The sequence below is a fragment of the Caretta caretta genome, chromosome 7 (genome assembly GCF_965140235.1).
Source record: "Caretta caretta isolate rCarCar2 chromosome 7, rCarCar1.hap1, whole genome shotgun sequence".
NCBI lineage: Eukaryota > Metazoa > Chordata > Testudines > Cheloniidae > Caretta > Caretta caretta.
In genome coordinates this window covers 26,530,702-26,549,826 of record NC_134212.1, presented here as the reverse complement: position 1 = coordinate 26,549,826, position 19,125 = coordinate 26,530,702, and the positions used below count along the sequence as shown (strand labels likewise).

The 19,125-nt window shown below is 38.2% G+C and overlaps 1 protein-coding gene across 19 annotated transcripts in view; it reads right to left on the bottom strand.

Annotated features, from left to right (window-relative positions):
* The window catches only part of ERC2 (ELKS/RAB6-interacting/CAST family member 2), an 840,901-nt gene that overhangs the window by 505,271 nt on the left and 316,505 nt on the right, over positions 1–19,125 (bottom strand). For all 19 annotated transcript variants that reach the window (XR_012669214.1, XR_012669216.1, XR_012669218.1 and 16 more), the window contains one exon: positions 11,280–11,447. Coding sequence is in view for 1 of the 19 variants with exons in the window: in XM_075130329.1 (XP_074986430.1) it covers positions 11,280–11,447 (168 nt within the window). In the remaining 18 variants the exon portion in view is untranslated. The remainder of the gene's footprint in view (positions 1–11,279; positions 11,448–19,125) is intronic.

The window sequence follows — 19,125 nt, the reverse complement described above, 5'->3', positions numbered from 1 at the left end:
TGTACACTCACTTTATTTTCTCTTTTGCCATTTTCCATTTTGCCAGGGAAGATATTGTTATAATTAAGGATATTTGGGGCTTTTAATTATAAATGCTGTTTTTCAGACACTTTCAACAATCTTTTTTGGAATATAGGATGAAATCCTGATCCCACTGAAATCATGGGCAAAACTTCTATTGATTTCAGTGAGTCCAGGATTTAATCCACAGTGTTCAGAACACAGGCTTAGCACATGAGGAAATGACAGAAGTTAGATCATCCAGAACATCTTTCTGCCAATGCAAAAATTATTCTCTCAAGTACATTTTGCACTGCTCTCTTCTGTTTTATTTTTTAAATTCCCAACCATTAGGGCTTGTACCACATCCTATGGGAGACTATTCCATAGCCTAATATGTTTTCGTGTGAGTCAATTTTTGTTTTCTTAATCGCATTCCATTATGTACCTCCATGTGCCACACTAAATAATTCCTCTCCATTCCTTAGCATCATCCAGATATGTACTTTTTTCTGTCATTACTTAGCCATATTATATATAGCGTAGTTCTCTTACACGGTGCCAGAAGAAATTTCTTCCAGTCTATTGAAAATAAAACACCACTATTTCCCTTTGCTTAGCTTAGTAGTCAGTTCACATGTTGGGAGTCACTTCTCAGCATGAATAAATGTAGTATCTTATTTAAAGATCATTATTTATTGTTTACTTAATAAAGATAATTGTTAATTACTATTGACATTTCAGAGCTCAGCAGCAGCTATCTTGCCAGCAAGTGACATTGGTAGCATAAGACCCTTATGTACAGGTCTCATTAATTTCACATTACAAATGTCATACAAATCAATAAAGGTACGTCAGTATATTCTATCTAAACAATTCTGAACTATTAAACAGTCACATTTTTGTATGAACTGTGTTTGAAAATAACTTTGTCACAACTTGCTACCATAAAGCTTACAATGGGCACAACTTATTTACTTATCCTGTTAAAAATTCCCTATCAAATCAAACCTCCCTGTTCTCCCTTCACATTTGCCCTATACCCACAAAAATGTGAACCTTGCTCATATTTTAATCTTTTATTATACTTTATATTACTTTTATTTACCCCACACCTGTTTATCTCTGTTCTATATACATTTTCCCCAACTATTTGTCTACCTATCATCATTATTAGCGTTGCAGTAGTACCTAACAGCCCCATCCTGGACCCGGGCCCCATTGTTCTAGGCACTGTACAAACATATTACAGTAGTTCCTCTCCCAAAGAGCTTTCATTCTTCACTCACACACACACACACACACCCCTCAGAATGACCTCAGATAACATGTCCTCCCACCCCCCCCTCTCTGCGATGTGTTCTCCACACAGGGCTGGAAGGGGTAGGTAGGCCCCTGCAGGCATGAGGTGCAAGAAAACAAAGTCCATCAATCACTACTGAAGCATAAATTTCTGATAGTGTCTATAGCTGTAAACCACCCAGTGTCTAACTTCCTACTTGGTTACTGTCACCCCCTTCTGACTCCTCCCACACCTGCTAGTCTCCAAACCCCCATAATAAAGCTCATGGAGTCTACAACTGTTGACATCATTGGAGTTCCTGAGATGTAACGGAACCATTACTTGGTGCTACTAAGGGTGGGGATGTGCTGACTGCTGAGACACCATGTACTTACAAAGTCCTAGATCTGCTTGTGAGATGAGGAAGACCTATGCTAGCCCTCATCCTCAGCTGCTGCTGGCTCAGCCTTTGCTAAGTCTCTCTTTCCTAAGGATTCTGGGATCTTCTTCAAGACCCATTCCCCCTGGGAAATTTTATGGAGGGTCTCATACTCTTAGGGTGAATGAGGTGCTGCTGATGGGCTCCTGTTACTTGAATATAGTAATTATAGGTGTTTTTCTAGATTAATTGAACAATCTAGAGCAGTGGTTCCCAATCTTTTCTGTTCTGGAATACTCTTCCATCAGGACTGGCTCAGGACCCTCATTCATCTAGCCAAGACACCTCTCACATTTACTAGTACAGGAAGGGTGGGGTGGTCACAGTCCCCTGACACTTGTTTGCAACTCTCAGGAGGAGAACCCATGTCATAGTCTGCCCTAAAACAAGCATTCTGAGTAAATTAATCTGGTCAGTGCAATATTCAGCAAGGACATAGGCTTATTTACCGAGGAAAATCTTTATCTTCTCTGAGCTCAAACAAATTATGAAAACTGCCATGTGAAAGCCAGTGAACTTCAGTTTTGGAAGAGTTACCTATTGAAGGTGCCCATTTCTTCACACAAAATAGTGAAGAGTGAATTTGTGGGCTTACCTTTATGAAGTTCACAGTCTCATTAGATACCTCTTTTAATAGTTCCAGTAGCATCTTCTTTGATGCCTATGCTCTGTGGTGAACTGAACATGGCCCAGGATGCAATGGATTCTAGTCACACAGGCCAGATTTTTAAAAATATTTTTAAGAGTATGAATATGTAGTTAGGTGCCTGATGGGATTTTCAAAAGCTCCTAAGCAGCAAACTCCCAATGGCACCATCATTTCAAATACCAACATAGTGACGTCAGTCACAACATAACTATCATGAGACACAGGGCACAACAATGTTTCCCCAATTATAAGGGGTTCACTAGCTTACACTATCTGCAGTGATACCAACTATGATGCTCAGAGAACTTTCATGTTTGCAGGACTGCTACTTAATAAAACACCCTTCTGATTTTGTGAACTCATCAGCTTTCACTTGAGGAATTTAGTAGATTTCTTTTGTCACGATGGATGCTTGCCCTCCAAATGGCTCACTGCTCCCTCCTTCTCATGCTAGGATCCTTCACCAGCTACTGAGAACTGACAGCAATCTGGTAGGTGATTTGGTCTAGGTGTGCTGTAGAGGGAAATGAAGGCTGTAATCAGCAAATCCACAGTGGAGGGGCAAACAGTAAGAAATGATGAATGGTCAGGAGAATCGTGCTGCCACACTCCTTAGAACAGTGCAGGGAGAATGTGCTGTAATCCAATTAATTTCCTCTTGAAGGGAAAACTAGAGAGCAAGCAGCAGCACAGGCAGGTCCCAGTAGAGCAGGGAGACAAAGCAAAGTATTGGGTGCTCAGCCACAGCAAAATGGCAAATTCCACACAAAAATGGTAGATTCAGCAGCACAGTAGAAAAATCCATGACTGTAGAATCACAAAGTCCACAGAGTCTTGAGTGAGATAAACACTTTGAGCTATTGTTTCTGGCTGGCTGTAGATACAGGCCAGTATAACTGCATTAGTTTATGCTCAGTTTGTTTTTTAGGATCTCTCTCTAACCATAAGGGCTAGAACCATAATTTTGTTAAAAAGGGTAAAGCAGGGTGTGAGGGGGGAAGACAGTGGTCATAACCACACTGAAATCTTTTCATGAGCCCCAACAGATTAAGAACAGCCCTGATTTAGATGGACTGATTGGGTCTGTGCTAGAACTTGTTGGGGGTTGCTAACAAAATATTTTGTCAGAAAATACAAATTCGTTTAAACCAATTCTTTTGCCCAAGAACATATCAGTTTTGACTAACCATTTGTTGGAAAGGTTTCTCGGGACCAGAATGGAACTTTTAATGATAGACAGCAAGAGGAGGAAATAGCACTCCCAAATTGCAAAACGCCCAGTTCTTAGGGCACTCACCCAGAATGTGGGAGACCCAAGTTAAACTGTCTGCTCTGAGTCAGTCTCTCTCTGGCCCAATGAACGTTTAATTAGTTATACAAAATGGAACAGCTCCAACTGAAAAGACTGAACCAAAGAGAGACTGGCTCTATAACCCAGAGGTTATAGCGCTCACTTTGGCTGTGGGAGTCACAGGGACTTGAACCTAGGTCTCCTACATCTCAGGTGAGTGCCCTAACTACTGGACCAGTGGTTATTCTATGACAGATAGCTCTCTCATATTTTTCATGACAATATTTGCAAGGTCTCAGTTTCATCCCACTGGAAAATAAGAAAAATTTTAAGGAACAGGAAAATAATTTCCTCCCTGGCTCTAATCTGTGCTTTCTAGTTTTACTTTATTTACTCAGCCAGCCTCAATTTGTTTCACAAGTATTGTTTAAATGCTCTAAAGTTGAGCTCCATTACAGAACCAATTGAGATTGCTCTGATATCAATTCTATGATGGTATGTTCTTGGATTAGTGCTGATAGTCCAAAATAGAGTAGTTTTTCCATCAGTGTGTATCTCCTTTTTATCCTGGAGCGTCCAAGGAAACATTATCTTGTGTTGCACAGCTTCACCCATCAGCAGATAGTGACAACATTTTCTGGCATTCAGTACTTTGAAGACAGTATTCTTATCTGGGGTATCTACCTCTACAGGTGCTATTTCTTCACATGATACACAAGCCAACCGTCACCTGAGCAGCTTTGATGTCATCATTACCTTGCAAGTAATGGTAATTTTTTAAACAACAATCTGCTGTCAGAGCCCTGGTCTGTTTTAAGCAACAATTACATAGTGCAGCATGTGTTGTCTCATTCTAGCACTAATGTGGAACACTATAGTTTGGTTATTTCCAAACTCAGTTCACGTTGCACCTTATTTAAGAGGTCTCTGACACAGTTTGTAGTAACATCCAGTGCTCTACCACCAATGTCTTGCCAATGCTAAGATCCAGATTTTTGAAAAGGTATTTAGACATTGTTGCACTCAGCATTGCAATGGTTAACTGAACCCAAATCTCATTTTCAAAAGGGATTTAGAGCACTTAGGAGTCTAACCCCACCAACTGGATTTAGGCTCCCACATTCCTAAATCCCTTTTGAAAATGAAATTAGGGCTCCTAAATCAGCTAGGTGTTGCAATACTGACCGCAGCAATGCCTAAACACTTGTAAAAATCTGGGCATAGGTATTTTCAGTACATTCCCCCTGTTTCCTAACAATAGTAACACCTGCCATTAAATATTCTGAAGCTTGCAGTGGGATTTTGAGACCACACACCAAATTTAAAAATCTATAAAAATCTGATGCAAACTATTTTAGTGATGTGCTTAGGCTTTACATGCCAAGCCAGGTCCAAAGGTGCAGCAGTTCTTCCTGTTTCAAGGCATGAATGTTCTGAATTCAGAATGTGCAGCTGTTTCATGCTTCTCAGGCATAATCCCTTGCCTATGTAAATTGATAATATTAATATAGTTTCAAACTTTTTAAATTCAAGATTAAGACACATTTGCTTGTTTCAGTATAGCCTTAACCAGACAAGATGTAAATTTACTGTTTTTAGAAGATACTGAACCACAGGGCACACAACAAACTGTTCAGTACATTATAATTTAATCTCAGAAACACACCACCACCAAGTGTGCAGCATCCAGCTGCTATGCATGCACATTCTAATTATTACATTATAGTTAAGACTTCAAAGTTTGTAGGAAATATCATAATTAGTTGGTAGTTTAGGGCCTTCACTCATGTAGCACTTCATCAGTCATGAAACTTAAATTAGTAGAGATGGAAACTATAACAATTTTACATGAAAAGTTTATGTGTTGTAGGGGAAAGCAAATAGTCTCTTAACCCACTTGTATTATCTCATTTTAATCCCCTACCAAAGTCTCCCTAAAAATTTCCACAAGCTTCTGTCCTAAGAAAATCTAACATTGACTCATCTACTTTCTCCTCTTTCTACAAAGCTCCTGTTTTCAACACCAAAGAGTCATATATCAGGGTGGTATGTAACTAGCTTTCAAACATCTATGAATTCCAAGGGCTAAATGTATCAGGATTAGCCACCGTATTCAGGAGGAAATTGGGAACACAGAAAGACATAAAAGACTTGTCATCCACTTCAGCACTTTCTGCCTTCTGTAACACTGCATATCCCTTGGCCTTTCAATCTACACTGTGGCTGCAGTCATAGAACATGTAAATATTGGTAAGAAATACACAAAGATTTCTGAGGTCTGCCCCTCTGCATACTAAACTGACAGATATGAGGTGCAGGACTAGCTTTGCCAGGTTAAACATGGTTATTAAAGCAGCATACCTAGTTTTACTGGCACTAAAATGAAATGCTGGTGCCAAAATTTCTAAAAGAAAGAAATATTAAGCAACACTGCACCTCTGACATTGACATAAGTTTATTATTATTCCATGCCAATGCACCTTGATCCAAATCATCCAAGTGCATGCTGTTCCAATCCTGGGGCTCCATTAAGACTGACAATTATACTGAATAGTGTAGTGGTTTTCCAGTTTGGTCAAAACTACACACAGTCTCTCATGTGCATATGGCATCTGCAGAGCAAAATTCTATGGATATAGTTGTAGGTCCATAAGCCATTTCAAGACCTCTTCTGTGATGTTATTTGGATATCATCCACAACTACACTGAAATTACTGAGTAAAAGAAAAGTGCATTAATCACTCAGCATCTAGCCCACTACTTTTCTCTACTATATTTTGGCTACATGTGCTCAGATGCCTACCTGTAGAACTCACCTCATCAATTCTGTGAGGATATTTTAGTGGTTTTTCATATGCATAAGAAAGACTCCTGGCTATCAAAATATTCCCAATGCTTTTCTTTCTTTCCCATCTTTATTAATAAGTACTCAATAGAATCATTTTTATGCTTCCACACTAGCAATATAAAAAAATAAGTTAGGGCCAGATTCTGATACTCTGCCTTATGTTGAGTAGGACCTTAATCAAAGTAGTCCCACGGGGGGGAAAAAAAAAAGACTACTCGCAGAGCTAAGTGTTATTCAGCAGGGAAAAAAACATCAAAATCTGGCCTTGCATAGAAGAAAACGAAGGCCTTCCTAATTAGGCTTGTAATACTTTCAGAAGAGACTAAGGACTAGTTTGAACATTTTAAAAATTGCAGTTCCATCATATTCAATGTTTTCAAGAGACTAACTTGGCAAGCATGCATTTATCTGCAACCCAGCAGTGGTGCTGGAACAATTATTATAGAGGGGGTGCTGAAAGCCATTGAACAAAACTGTAAACCCTGTATGTGATGGAAACTACTTCAACCCGGGGGTGCTGCCACATCCCCAGGTCCCCTAGTTCCAGCACCTACGCCAACTTGTTCACTGCAAGAGACGTGATATTTCACTAGAAGGACCAATAATCTGTTTCTGCGGAGGCTCTTATGTTCCATCTGAAAGAGTTCATATTCCATTTCACATAATATATTTGGAATATACAAAGTTCTTGCTAGAGATTGGTGAATCTCAAATGTTAAGCACCAAAATGTCTGGCTGCCACCAACTGAAGTAAAGGCCCCACAGGGAGAGAAAATCCAAGGGACCAAAAAGAAAAGTGGAGCAGTGACTGGACACCAGTGGAGCATGAGAGAAGGATGGCAGGGATGTATATACTAGGGGAGAAAAGGAGAAAGGAACCCAGCAGCAGCAAAGCACAAATAGAATAGGGAGGCTAGATTTAAAAAAAAATAAAAAGAAGAAGAAGAGGAGGAGGAACAGAACCGGTGTAAGGGGGAAGACAAAATGAAGTGTAATTAACTTCTCAAAAAGGACAAACTTACTGCATTAAACACAGCTAAATACAAATTTATTATTTTACAAATATAATTTTTCCTTGTAAGCAATTGCTGTAGAGGCCAAAGTGATGTTATGTGGTCATGAATCTGAGGGAAGTTGTCCAGAAATTGTCCAAAAATATTACTGTAGTATTCGGGGCTACTACTATAGAATACTGTAGTATTAACAAAAAATAAGACATGAAACAAACAAAAACAAACATTGAAAAAACAGCATATGGTCAAACTGAGCCAAACTTTCTAAAATTAAGACACAGAATATAAAAGTCTATAAGGCATGAAGATAACAAATGTCCTCCGCATCTCTAGTGGATAAAGAATAAAATAATTTACTGGGTCCTGGAGAAGGGGTGAGACATCCCTTTGGGACACACGGGATAAAAATGGGGAGTGGCTTTTTTTTTTTAAAGGAACACATTCTGCATAATCAGTCTCAATATAGGGGGGCTCAATAAAGAGATTAACTTTTTAGCTTTGTGTAGAAAAGTCTGTATTTTTGATGGAAACCTACAGAATTTCTACTTTGGGATTGTACACCAGACAGAAGGAAAATAAACAGAAAAAAATTCCTTTATAGTGTCATGATGTGAATTTATTTAAACAATTGGGGAGAAAGGGCGATAATGTTTCAGTTTAAACTTTCTTCAGATAAATCATCTGTGAATGAATGTAACCTTAAACATATTCGTACACTACTGAAGGCCTCATACTAAAGTTGTAAATGTGACCCAAAGGTAAGTCTAAAAGAATTTTCCATGCATTATATCCGTACCATACAAATAAAATTATGATATTTACACAATAATTATGTCTGGGCATGCCAGGGTAAATCAGCACCTAGATGTTATGGCAATGGGCTCATTAGACATACCCCATATAGTCTACATCTACACATACATTTAACTCTATGATCCCAAAGAATGATTTAGTGCCAAATCCCCATGCATGTAATCCCATTGATCATTTCGTCTGGAAGTAAAACAAGAATTTGGTCCTTAGCGCACAACATGGACATCAGACATATCCTGATGCAGTACATTATTCAAGTAAAATAAAGTCAGGCACTAATTCCAACGTTAGAGAACCAATTCGGTACAGACTCATTTTGCAATTAGTTCTTACGAGGATTTATTTCTGGCACTGTATACCATGCACACTCCAGGGAAGCACTGAGTAGACTGTAACAGGAGTTCACTCTGGGATTCAGTTGGGAGGGGTAGTGCAACTCTAGAATTGTTATTTTCAGTAAAAAGTCAGATATTTTGAAAGGCTACAAGTCTATTTATATATGTATGGATATAAAAGAACAGACATGCATTTTAGTTAATTGGATATGAAAGTGTACAACTTTGGGATTAAATGGAATGAAGATCTTTTGGGCAAGATTATTAGGTAACCCAGGGTTTTTTACAAAATGTATGGTAGGTAGAGAATTTACTGTATCTTTTCATACACCAATGGAATAATCTTAAACCATAAAAACAAAAATAATGCAATAAAGTGTATATTCAAAAGCATACATTCACTATGTATCAGAATCATAGAAATGTTAGGCTGGAGGGAAACTCAAGAGATCATCTAATCTAGTCCTATGCGCTAAGGCAGGATCAAGTATACCTAGACCATCCCTGACAGGTGTATGCCTGACCTGTTCTTAAAAACCTCCAGTGACAGAGATTCTGCAACCTCCCTTGGAAGCCTGCTCAGAGCTTAACTACCCTTACAGTCAGAAAGGTTACACTAATATATAACCTAAACCTCCCTTGCTGCAGATTAAACCCATTACTTCTTGTCCTGTCTTCAGTACCTAAGTGTAGTACTTTGCAATTGTCCTTACTGAGTTTCATCTTGTTGATTTCTGATAGTTCATTCTCCAATTTGTCAAGGTCCTTTTGGATTATAATTCTGTCCTCCAAAACTATAGCAACTCCACCCCAGTCTAGTGTCACCCACACATTTTTAAGCACATTCTCCATTCTATTAGCCAAGTCCTTAATTAAAATATTGACTAGTATTGGACACAGGATGGACCCTGCAGGACCCTACTAGATATGCCCTCCCAGTTTGAAAGCGAATCATTGATAACTAGAGTTTTTCAACCAACCAGTTATGCACCCACCTTATAGTAATTTCATGTAGACCACATGTCCCTAATTTGCTTATGATACTTCTGTGACAAATTACATTTATCAAACCCATTTGACCACCTGTCCTGCACTCTGCCTAGTGATCTGTATCTCCCACAACTAATTTTAGTGATATTCCAAACCTCTGACCGGCTTCAAATAATTGCCCCCCCCCCTTTTTTTTTTTAAAATCACAAGCCATAACATTTTTTCCCTCTTCAAAATTATCCTCATTTGAGGCCCAGAACAAATAATATTCAGTCCAGGATCAATGAGAGGTTTAAGATTTGATATCTTCAACATCATCAAGGTTACAAACTAGAATTGAATATCCAAGAATCTCAACTTGTTTTTTTCTTAAAGAATTTCATAAAACAAAAACAGAGGGCAGGGATCCAAATTCTGGTCTTGAACTCAGTCCCTTACTCCCTGGGCCTACAGGGACAATGTTCTCAATTCCTGAGAATGCAAGTACATCTTGCATTGCTCAAGCATCTACATCTAGCCAACCTTCAATAGAGCCACATGCAGCCCATATGAACCCTTCAGTTCTAAAGACGAAGGGATCCTGGAGAAGGATATATTTGGTTTGCTTTTAATTTTGTTCTTATAATTAGCAACAGTCTGTTTTAAGAAGTGTATCATTTAGACATACTATACATACATTCATATGTATGTATGTATGTCACAAAACATTGAGCAGGGACCTGTTGATAGGCTACAAATTGAAAGTGAATTTATTTTTATTTTTAAAAATATACATTAAAACATATTTGATTCCAGATACTAGTGGACCTTGTGTTTTCTTCTCTTTCTTCTTTCATTTTATATAGGGAGAGACTGTACATAGAACAGATGCAGCGCTATGCTAGTAGCATTCCAAAAAGGTTTCCTTCCCTAGAGTGGACAGTATTAAGGTAAGGCGAACTTCCCAAATAGAGTAAAGTGAGTTAGTGGAATCTGTGGAAAATTTGCTATTTTTTACAAATTTGGGGGGCGGGTGGGAGGGGGAATAAATTGAGTCATGATGGCATTTGTTCCCCTTTTGGGGGAGCATCTTTGGTTTCTTGGATTTTTGCATACACAAACCACAGGATATAAGAGCTCAAAGAATTTAGGTTCTCTAATTAGGTTTTTTTTCAAATCTTTAAAATGTGTAGTATAAAAAGTGAACGAGTTTGAGCCACATTCTGTCACCCTTTCATTTAATAGTACCTTATTCCTTAAGCAGTCCCATTCACTTCAGTGACGCTACTCAGTGTGAGTAAGGCTAAAAGAATCTGGCTTTTTTGAAAGTCAAAGAATTTTATCTGAATTTATTAAAGAGTTTTTTCCTTAACTTCACATTACTTCATATGGTGTTCTCTATACTGAATGTAATAATTGCAGATGGTGGGCCCAATCTCAAAACCTTCACTTATGTAAATAATCCTTACAGAAATAGTCCCACTGAAGTCAATAGGACAAATCATGTCAGTAGGAACTAGTTCCATGAGTAAGGATTGCAGTCTTAGTCCCTATATTTTATATCACATTAAAGGCAGTACACTGTAATAAATGAATACATATTCTTGCTGGTTTCTCACATATTTTGTTAGAAGTCTTACCTTTTTCTGAAGGACATTGATTTTTCTTTCCTTTACTTCTAACATGTCTTTCATATCTCGAATCTCTCCAGCCAAGGTTCCCTTCTCTTCTGTGAGGTCTTGCAGTTGTTTTGTTTTTTTATTAAGAAATGTTTCTTTTTCTTCCAGTCGTAATCTCAAGGCATCAACCTGTAGTCAATAAATGAAACAGAAAGACTTTAAGGAAAGAATAATAGTTAATGTTACATAAGCTTTTCCATTTTAACCATTTTCTGTTGCATCTGAAATCTTCAATTTTTGGGCTAAGATTTTCTCTGCCCAAAATTGTTTTTGTTTTCTTAAGAGAATGAAATTAAAACATTATCCCTCATTAAAACATTATCCTTTAGAGTTGTGGTGGTGTTTTGTTTGTTTAAAAACTCTAAAACAGTAAAGGTCGGAGTACTAAGTTGAAATTTGATGTTAAAACAGCCTCAACTAAATTGAGGTGCTTATGAATGATCTAGGAAAGTTCATTTTGATTTGATAAACATATAGTCCATCGAAAATAGTACGTGAACATGCAGTGCATTTTACTTTGAGTTTTCTTGCTGAAGTCATGAAGTACACAGCTAGAGAGGGTACCCAGCCTATGCAATACCTGAGTACTTTATCTGTAGAGTGAAATAGTGAAGGTGCCACTGAATAATGAGGTTTCAACAGGAGCCTTTACCTTCTTCAAGGTACATCATCTTGTAAGGCTCTCAATAAATGAAGTATAAGAGTACTTCCTGTATTCACTGCAAATCTTGTAAGATAAAAATTGAACATATCTGAAGGAGAAAGGTCCTTTCCTCAAGTCCTTGTGAGGTGTATCTAATCAAGTTGTTCTATATTATGGATTTTCTTTTGTATTTCTTTGTAAAAAACAAAACAAAAACAAACTATGAAATTCCATCCAAATTATTAATAGAGTGTTAAATTTAAACCAGTAACCACCCCAAGAGTCAGGAAAATACATATTCAACTTTAACTGTGTCATTTTCTGCTTTTTGAATACACAACCATGCAACTTTGCTGTTCTTTTAACATAGGTTGTTGGTGGAATGTATTAGTAAGATAAAAATACATATTGAAACAGTTGTCAGAATATGGTCAGCAGAGCACTTGTTGGTGATCTGGAAAGAATTGGTAGGTCATGTGATACTGGTTCCTACTTGTGTACAGCTGTTTCTACAGGCAGCTAGATTTTTCATAGCAGTTAGGAGTCTGGATATTTGTAAAAGCATTGGAAAGAAGGGGGAAAGCAAGGCCACCTGTCTACATCAGAAATAAGAGAGGAAAAATGAAGCCATCTTCAGGGACCACAGGCACAAATTGGATTGAAGCTGACACGCATTATTCAGAATAATCAACAGGAAAGGAATGTCCAGTGGAGAAGGGAGCAAAGTAACCAGGCACCATAACCAGGGTAAGCATGGGAGGGGATGACCAGGTGGCTAGGCAGCATGTCCCAGGAAGTAGAGAACCAGGCACTGGGCAGTACATATACTGTAGACTGGGACAAAGCAGACAGGAAGTACATACAATTGTAAAGAGGAAAGAGGGCCAGGGTGGCAGACAAGCCAATGCCAGGGGGAGAGAGGGGACAGAAAAGATGGAAGAGGATGATTGAAGAGCAAAAAGACAGTGTGACTTTTTCAAAAAGGACTAAATTATTATGGCACTACACAGTTAAAATATGTTAATGCTTTTCTCATGTGACATTTCTATGTAAACAACTGCTCTACAGTAGTTGCCACAGGGATATTGCATAGTTAACAAGTGGAATAGGAGTTGGGCTACACCATTGTGGATGGGAGGGGAAGAGGTCCACAGGACATTCTTTGTATGAGCGCACAGTCTGCACTAAGATGTAGTATGCAAACTTGACATAGTTACTATCCATACCATCAACAATCAGGCTTTACTGTGTTTGAAATTTTCTTATTGGGCTACGATTTATGATAATCAAAGGCATTTGAAGTAAAACAGTTTGTCACAGCTTCTTTAAAATAATAATAATTGCCCAGATTCAGCAAAATACTTAAGCATGTGATTAAGTTAATATATGTGAGAAATTCCATCCCAACCAAGCAAAGCACTTAAGCGCTTTAATGAATAAGGGCCATAATAACTAATACTGGAAAATGTAACAATATAGGATTTAAATATGCTGTATTGTACATGGAACAAAAGAATTAAATGATCCAACACTGAATAATTTAAGATTAAAAAGATCCAACCTTGGAATGACTATCGAGTATAAAGAAAAGGAGTACTTGTGGCACCTTAGAGACTAACAAATTTATTTGAGCATAAGCTTTCGTGAGCTACAGCTCACTTCATCGGATGCATTCAGTGGAAAATACAGTGAGGAGATTTATATACATAGAGAACATGAAACAATGGGTGTTACTATACACACTGTAATGAGAGTGATCACTTAAGGTGAGCTATTACCAGCAGGAGAGCGGGGGGCTGGGGGGAAACCGTTTGTAGTGATAATCAAGTTGGGCCATTTCCAGCAGCTGACAAGAACTGAGGAACAGTGGGGGGTGGGGATAAAACAAGGGGAAATCCACCAATGTAATATATGCCATCATGTGCCAGCAATGCCCCTCTGCCACATACATTGGTCAAACTGGACAGTCTCTGTGTAAAAGAATAAATGAACACAAATCAGACGTCAAGAATTATAACATTCAAAAACCAGTTGGAGAACACTTCAATCTCTTTGGTCACTCGATTACAGACCTAAAAGTTGCAATTCTTCAACAAAAAAACTTCAAAAACAGACTCCAACGAGAGACTGCTGAATTGGAATTAATTTGCAAACTGGACACAATTAACTTAGGCTTGAATAGAGACTGGGAGTGGATGGGTCATTATACAAAGTAAATGTATTTCCCCTTGTTTAATCCCCCCCCCACCCGTTTCTCAGACGTTCTTGTCAGCTGCTGGAAATGGCCCACCTTGATTATCACTACAAAAGTTCCCCCCCCCCCCCACCCCACTCTCCTGCTGGTAATAGCTCACCTTAAGTGATCACTCTCGTTACAGTGTGTATGGTAACACCCATTGTTTCATGTTCTCTATGTATATAAATCTCCCCACTGTATTTTCCACTGAATACATCTGATGAAGTGAGCTGTAGCTCACGAAAGCTTATGCTCAAATAAATTTGTTAGTCTCTAAGGTGCCACAAGTACTCCTTTTCTTTTTGCGAATACAGACTAACACGGCTGCTACTCTGAAGTCTGTAGAGTATAAGAATCCAAAATACACTGTGTAAGCTGTGCTGAGCTTGACATTCAGTAACATTCATGTATAAGTTTTCCATTTCTGCAAAAATGGAAAGAGCAAAAGTAACATCTCTCCGCTGGAAAATGCAGTAAAAGATGGTGCTTAAGTAGCATAGACAGTGTAGTAAATAAAGCAGAACTGGAAAAGAGAAATAACAGAAAATAAACTGAATTGGAAAGTATACCCATTAAATACATCTCAATTTTTTCTCTACCCTAAGCATTACTGTTACAGAAAGGGCTTGTTGCACTGAAGCAAAAACCAAAGGGTGGGGGAGGGAGATAAGCCCAGGTGTTTAACTTTTTTTCCTTTACCAATCATATTGTTAAAATGAAACACACAAAAAACAATTAAATCCTCATCAAAGCCCTAACTAAGCAAAGCACTTTAATACACACTTAACTGTAACCATTATTACTGAAATGGGAGTTACAATTCACGTTTGGTTCCTTGAATGATCACTTGAAACATCTCCCTCTATATGCATACTGCTGCACTGAAATGAAACTAGCTATGCTGCAGTGAGAAGAAACCAAGCGGCAGAGATGGGGAGGGGAAGTTTTGGCCAGGAGAACAGAGTAAAGGCATTTTCTTCCCTACTCTGTTATTTTTAGTTCAAAATAGCTAAAACAGTTTTTCTGTAGTCTTCTTGTGATTAAGTTTAATTTTTAAAAAATAATACACGTATTCAATCATGAAATAGCTCACAGAAAAATCTATAGCCACAAAAATTTAAGATAGACTAGCTGAACGTAAAATTTGATCATCTAACATAAATCCATTCAAAAGTTCCTCTTCAGAAATTCCTCCTTTTTAAATGCCACTGGAGATCAATAAAACCAAACCACTGTTAGAGCTAAGCTTTATGGATTCAATTCTACATTCCTTGCACACCCCAAACTCCCATCAAAGCCAAGCATGGGTTACAGAAATAAAAACAATTTACTCTTAACTGAAGTATTTCTGTTTGTTTTTCCAGAAGAACGGCTACTAGGCCCAAATTTTTAGCTGGGGCCCTCCTGGAATGGGAAAAGAGATGCCAAAAATGGTATTATATGCCTACTTTCAGGGTCTGCTTTTTGTCCTCTGGAGAGGGAGGACAGTCTCTGTCTACAGTTTGGAAAGCAGAGGCGATTTTGGGGTGGAGAGAGCCTGCAGGTAGTCCACCAATACACTGACATTATCACTACTTGGAAGTTAGAGAATTCAGATTAAAACACCATGATACAAAGAATAAAGCCAATGGCACACGCAATACTCCTTGAATGAAGGTAAAAAAATTTGGACCCTTTTTTCTCTCTATGGCTGATCCCTGAAATCATCCAGTGTCTGTGTTAAATGGATCTCACCAGGCTAAGTTAAGCAGTAAGTTCCACTCAGAGAAGGCATTATTATACTTTTATAGTACATGGCAGTGTAGTCCTAGAACACTTCTCCCTCCAGCAGGGAGAAATTTTAGATTTATAAATCCAAAATTTCAAATATAAAATCTGTAACACCAGAAAGTGGTGGATTTGGAGTTAAATCAACATTTTACTGAAATATGAGAAATTTAATTCACAATAAAAAAGCTAGCACTAAGTAACAATGATAAATGTTATTTTGGCATTTTTAAGCAGTGCAATAAGCCTAGTCAGAAAGGGTCATGTATATTAATCAATCAACCTTTATTTCTAGTGGTTAAACTGCACATTGTTAGAGTACAAAATAATCTGCAAAGAAATCTGATTTATTTTGATTTATATTGTGAGTTTTGTAATGCTAAATTTGTTCTGAACAAAAGTCTTTGCAAAGCCATTTTTAAAATTCAGTTTGGGACCAATTTAGATGATCTATTGAATCTCAGGATGCGTGTTCTTCCTGCTCTTAAAATGGCTCATTGCTTTTCTATACACTGCGAAAAAGATTTACACTATAGTTTATTGGATTTTTTTTTCTTTTCTTTTTTATGAAGATTTTGAATAAGAAGAACATAACAGTAATAGGTCTTACAGTCCACCCAGCATAAAATGCAAGCCTCAAAGTGACATTTAAAACAAAACAAAAAAACCCAGGAGACCTGCTATGTTGCCCTGAGCAAATCTATTGTGCCTTTTTAAGGCACTAGCCTGCGACTGAGTGGATGAGAGGCATCACTGCAGCAGGAGCTCTAAGCGCGTTGCTCCTCAGACAGGCGTAATGAGGCTGATTCTCAGAAGTGCTGAGCATTAGCAGTTTCACACAAAGTCAACAGGAGCCAAAGCTGCTCAGCACCTCTGAACATCAGAATTGGTACCTCTGAGAGTTCCTACTTGTGCAGTGGAACTATGGCTGCTTCAAGGGGTGCAGCACACACTTCCCTCTGCAGACAGCCTGCTCTCTTGGCTAGATTTAAAGAGGATAGGCCCATGGCCTCCTTCCTTCCATCTCTCATTCGGTGGTTAACTGCTAGGCCAGTCCAATTACATTTAGATTAGCACATGTACTGTGATACTGCAAATTGCCCTTCCACACATGATACATTAAGGAACACTTTATGGCTTTCTACAATATTAAGGTAAAACCCAAACCTCCAAAAGTATTGTTTTTCTTGTTAAAAACTGTAATGGCTAAATTCTTGCTCAAGTCCATCAGAATATTTGCACCTTATCACAGTGATGTGTTCTGTTCAGGCCCATAGGCGTTTTGTACACTGCAAAGTGAGCAGATCATGGTTCCCCATGTAAAGGCTCTTTCATTGAGATTAATTACACTCTTCCATAAGTGGCAGGATCTGGCCCAAGGCAGGAATAGATTTAAACATAAACTTGTGCCTAGATTCCCAGCTGTTGGGATCAGGTAATTATGACAGTATTTCAAGCTTTCACTTTGAAAAAAATAAGTTTCTATCTCTAATGGTTGCAAATAAAAGCTTGAAAACATGATCCAAGAATAACTGATGCAGTGACATCTGCCTGCCAACATCCTGTTCAATGTCCCCTGTTCTTCTTTGTGCAGAAACTGTGCGTTTTATTACCAGTTTTTAATCAATACAGCTCCAAATGTATGCTAGGCACTTTACATACAAGCACGTGTGAGAGCTCAGATTAAAATCTGCAGGTGACAAAGTCCACTGCAGATCTAAAGCAGAATATTAGACAAAGTACACAATTTACATGCCATCTATAACATCCCCGTCGCCCTTCTGGCAGCTAAAAGAAAATGGTGAGGGGATGTGTGCTGGAACTTAACACACACATTCAAGCTTTCTCCACTCCTGTTCTCCAGGGGAGGAGGTGCAGTTCAAGTTAGTAGCTGCTCCTTCTTCCCAAGGCTGGCAGGGGGAAAAAATAACATTATCAGGTGTTCTACCACACCTCTAGGACTTTTTCCTTTACTCTCCCAGTGGTGAGTAGTCCTATGCCTAATGCTCTGCTGTCTGCCTATATCCAAAGGGTCAGCAGGTGATCCTCACTGTATCACACAAAGGCAGCAGCAGTCAGTCCCTGTGATCAGTGCTCTGCACGAGCCTATTCAGAAGGGCAGTCAGTTGGGAAGAGTGAGTTGGCACACATACTGTGTAGGGCCTTGCGAATATGGATTTATTTTCCATTCACAGGCATACATATGGCATTTGCAGGAAAATTGATCATGCTGATCAGTCATTTCCGCTGCTTTTAAATTTTTCTCTCAGCCTTTAATAATCATGAGCCAAAATGTTTGCATTTCTCAGAAAGTTAAACTATCTCAGCTGAACTGCATTCAACCTTTTAGAGTATATCATCAGCTTGGTACTAAGCAAGAATGACATTTCATATGTCAAATTTGAACCTCCAAATGGTGTGAAACCAAAAGCTGTTAAATCATCTTCATGCTCTGTAGAAGCTAAGGAGCAAAAGAGTGTATTGTATACACCCAGGTAGGTTTTCAGAGGTTACAAATTATCTTTATCTTCCCTAAAAATGGTATCACAAAATCATGGGAGAGAAGAAAAAAACAAAAACAAAAACAACTTACTGCAGCATGCTATGAAAAACTGTCCGCCTCTTCCTCTTCCGCCTAACTGCATTTTAAATATGATCAAAAAATAACTGGAATGTAGCTCATATTACAGCATCAGATGCATGTGCACGTATATATAAGCAATTTTTGTACATAAGAACCCTCTCTTTGTTTTTTCACTCAAAGTCCCTCTTCACTCCCCCCACCCCCTTCAAACTTTGGCAGTTCACTTACTAATAAAACTTGGCAATTTAGAGAACATTATCTCTTCCCAGAAAAAGAGAGCAAAATCAGATGAGATACCTCATACACAAACACCTTTCAAAGACCACTGTACAAAGTAGACTGCTTTTTATTTTTTGTCTAGCTTATTTTTCTCCTACTTATTTCATTAAATACATTAATTTATAAATTTAATACATTAAAACCTGTCATTTGGTCTGGCAATATGCAACACTTCTATAACATTTCAATACTAGGGTATACTTTAAAAAAAAAAAAAAAAGGAAAAGTTCATGTAAACAGCAAAAAATGTCACATTAAAAGTGAAACTTTATTAGTCTTCATGCCAACGCCCTCTACT